The sequence below is a fragment of the Ascaphus truei genome, unplaced genomic scaffold, assembly GCF_040206685.1.
Source record: "Ascaphus truei isolate aAscTru1 unplaced genomic scaffold, aAscTru1.hap1 HAP1_SCAFFOLD_3175, whole genome shotgun sequence".
NCBI classification, from domain to species: Eukaryota; Metazoa; Chordata; class Amphibia; order Anura; family Ascaphidae; genus Ascaphus; species Ascaphus truei.
The window spans coordinates 889-2,500 of NW_027456153.1; the positions used below are offsets into that span (position 1 = coordinate 889).

General features: G+C 46.9%; 1 protein-coding gene across 1 annotated transcript in view; it reads right to left on the reverse strand.

Annotated features, from left to right (window-relative positions):
• Nucleotides 1-839: 839 nt before the first annotated feature.
• The window catches only part of LOC142483302 (G-protein coupled receptor 83-like), a 19,502-nt gene continuing 18,729 nt past the window's right edge, over nt 840-1,612 (reverse strand). The window contains exon 4 of the mRNA XM_075583405.1: nt 840-1,479. Within this exon, the coding sequence (XP_075439520.1) occupies nt 885-1,479 (595 nt within the window). The 3' untranslated portion in view covers nt 840-884. The remainder of the gene's footprint in view (nt 1,480-1,612) is intronic.

Consider the following 1,612-nt stretch of genomic DNA (forward strand, 5'->3'; position numbering starts at 1 on the left):
CGGTCCCACGGCATTTAATTGAAATGATTTGGGATGATGGCGGGACCTCTGTAACCGCCGCACCCCCCACACCCCAGAAAATCTGGCTCCCCCCAATTTGCACACCCCTGCAATAGAGAACCTCCTATAAGTATACAATGTCTTTGAGTGCTGGAAGGCATCTTATTGCACCGAGCTGCTTAGTAATATGGATCTGTGTATTCAGCCTCAGTATCTCACCTGTAAGAGGTTAGAGAAAGGTTGGACTCTATGGACTTGTCTATATTTCCAACTTTAACAACTATGTTGCTATGAAATCTTTATTGGCAAATGCAGAGTCCTCTGAACGTGTGAGATGTAAAACTGAAGCTTATTTCCAGATTTGTCCTCAGGAACAGTGCAAGTCAGCAAAGTTAACGTTCTATGTACCACATTAAGTTTCATTTTGGGGAATCTCTTGAGAAAAGTCACTGCGCTATTTGCAATTCTCTTTTTTAGACCGTCTCGTCCTGGAGCCGACTCTATCCGGTTCTCTCCTTACAAATAGAAGAAAAACCTGGTTCTATTCTGAGGGAATTGCTGTAATGTTCCATGTATAGTCCGTACAGAAGAAACACCCCTCTGCGTGTGAGAGGGCGCCATCCATTAAACCATGGGTACCCATCTCCAGTCCTCAAGGGCCACCAACAGGTCAGGGTTTCAGGATATACTTGCTTCAGCAAAGGTGGCTCAGACATAATGATTGACCCACCTGTGCTGAAGTAGGGGTATCCTCAAAACCTGACCTCTTGGTGGCCCTTGAGGACTGGATATTGCCACCCCTGCATTAAACCCAACATTCACATTGTCTTACTGACCTCCTTCCTGTGTAAAAGTGTCTCGGAGAGCATTACCACCCCAGTATTTTACAGGTCAGTGTTAACTGTCTGCACGTTGGTGGTGGACCTGATGCTCTGTGAGGATGGACCTTCCTTGAAGCTGGCCTGCTCCTCCCAGGCTTCTCGGTAGGGCAAGATAACAGGTGGAAGGACATTGTCCTGGGAGTGAGTGACTTTCTGGCACATGCTGAGCAGAGACTTAAGCTCCAGGCGGAAGCTCTCGTTCAGCCAGCAGTAGATAAATGGGTTATAGCAGGTACTGCTCATGGCGAACCAGTGGAGAGCAAAGTAAAGGGCATTTTTGGTCTTGATGCCCAAGCTGGAGATGAGGACCACATAACAATTTAATGGAAACCAACAGACCGCAAAAACCACCACCACCAAGACCAGCATCTTAATGCTCTTCTTCTTGTTCTTGCGATGGGTAATGTACTGCTCCGTGGTGATGTCCCCAATGGCATTCCTCATCCACAGCTTCTTGGCCAGGCGGCTGTACGTGATCGTAATGATGAGAAGGGGCAACAGATACAGGAGGAGGAATGTAGAAAGATCCAGGTACTTCCAGAACAGGTCCGCAGGCTCAGGGAAGTCCGGGATACACAGGCTCCTGATTGTGGTTTCTCTAGGAAATAAAAGTAGCATAAAAAATATACAGATGTAGCGGTTTTATTGTCCCCTCTGGTGCAGTATGTTGGGGTATTTTGTACTAGCACTGCCACTGAATCCGGTTCTATTCTGAGTTATACTGAGATATA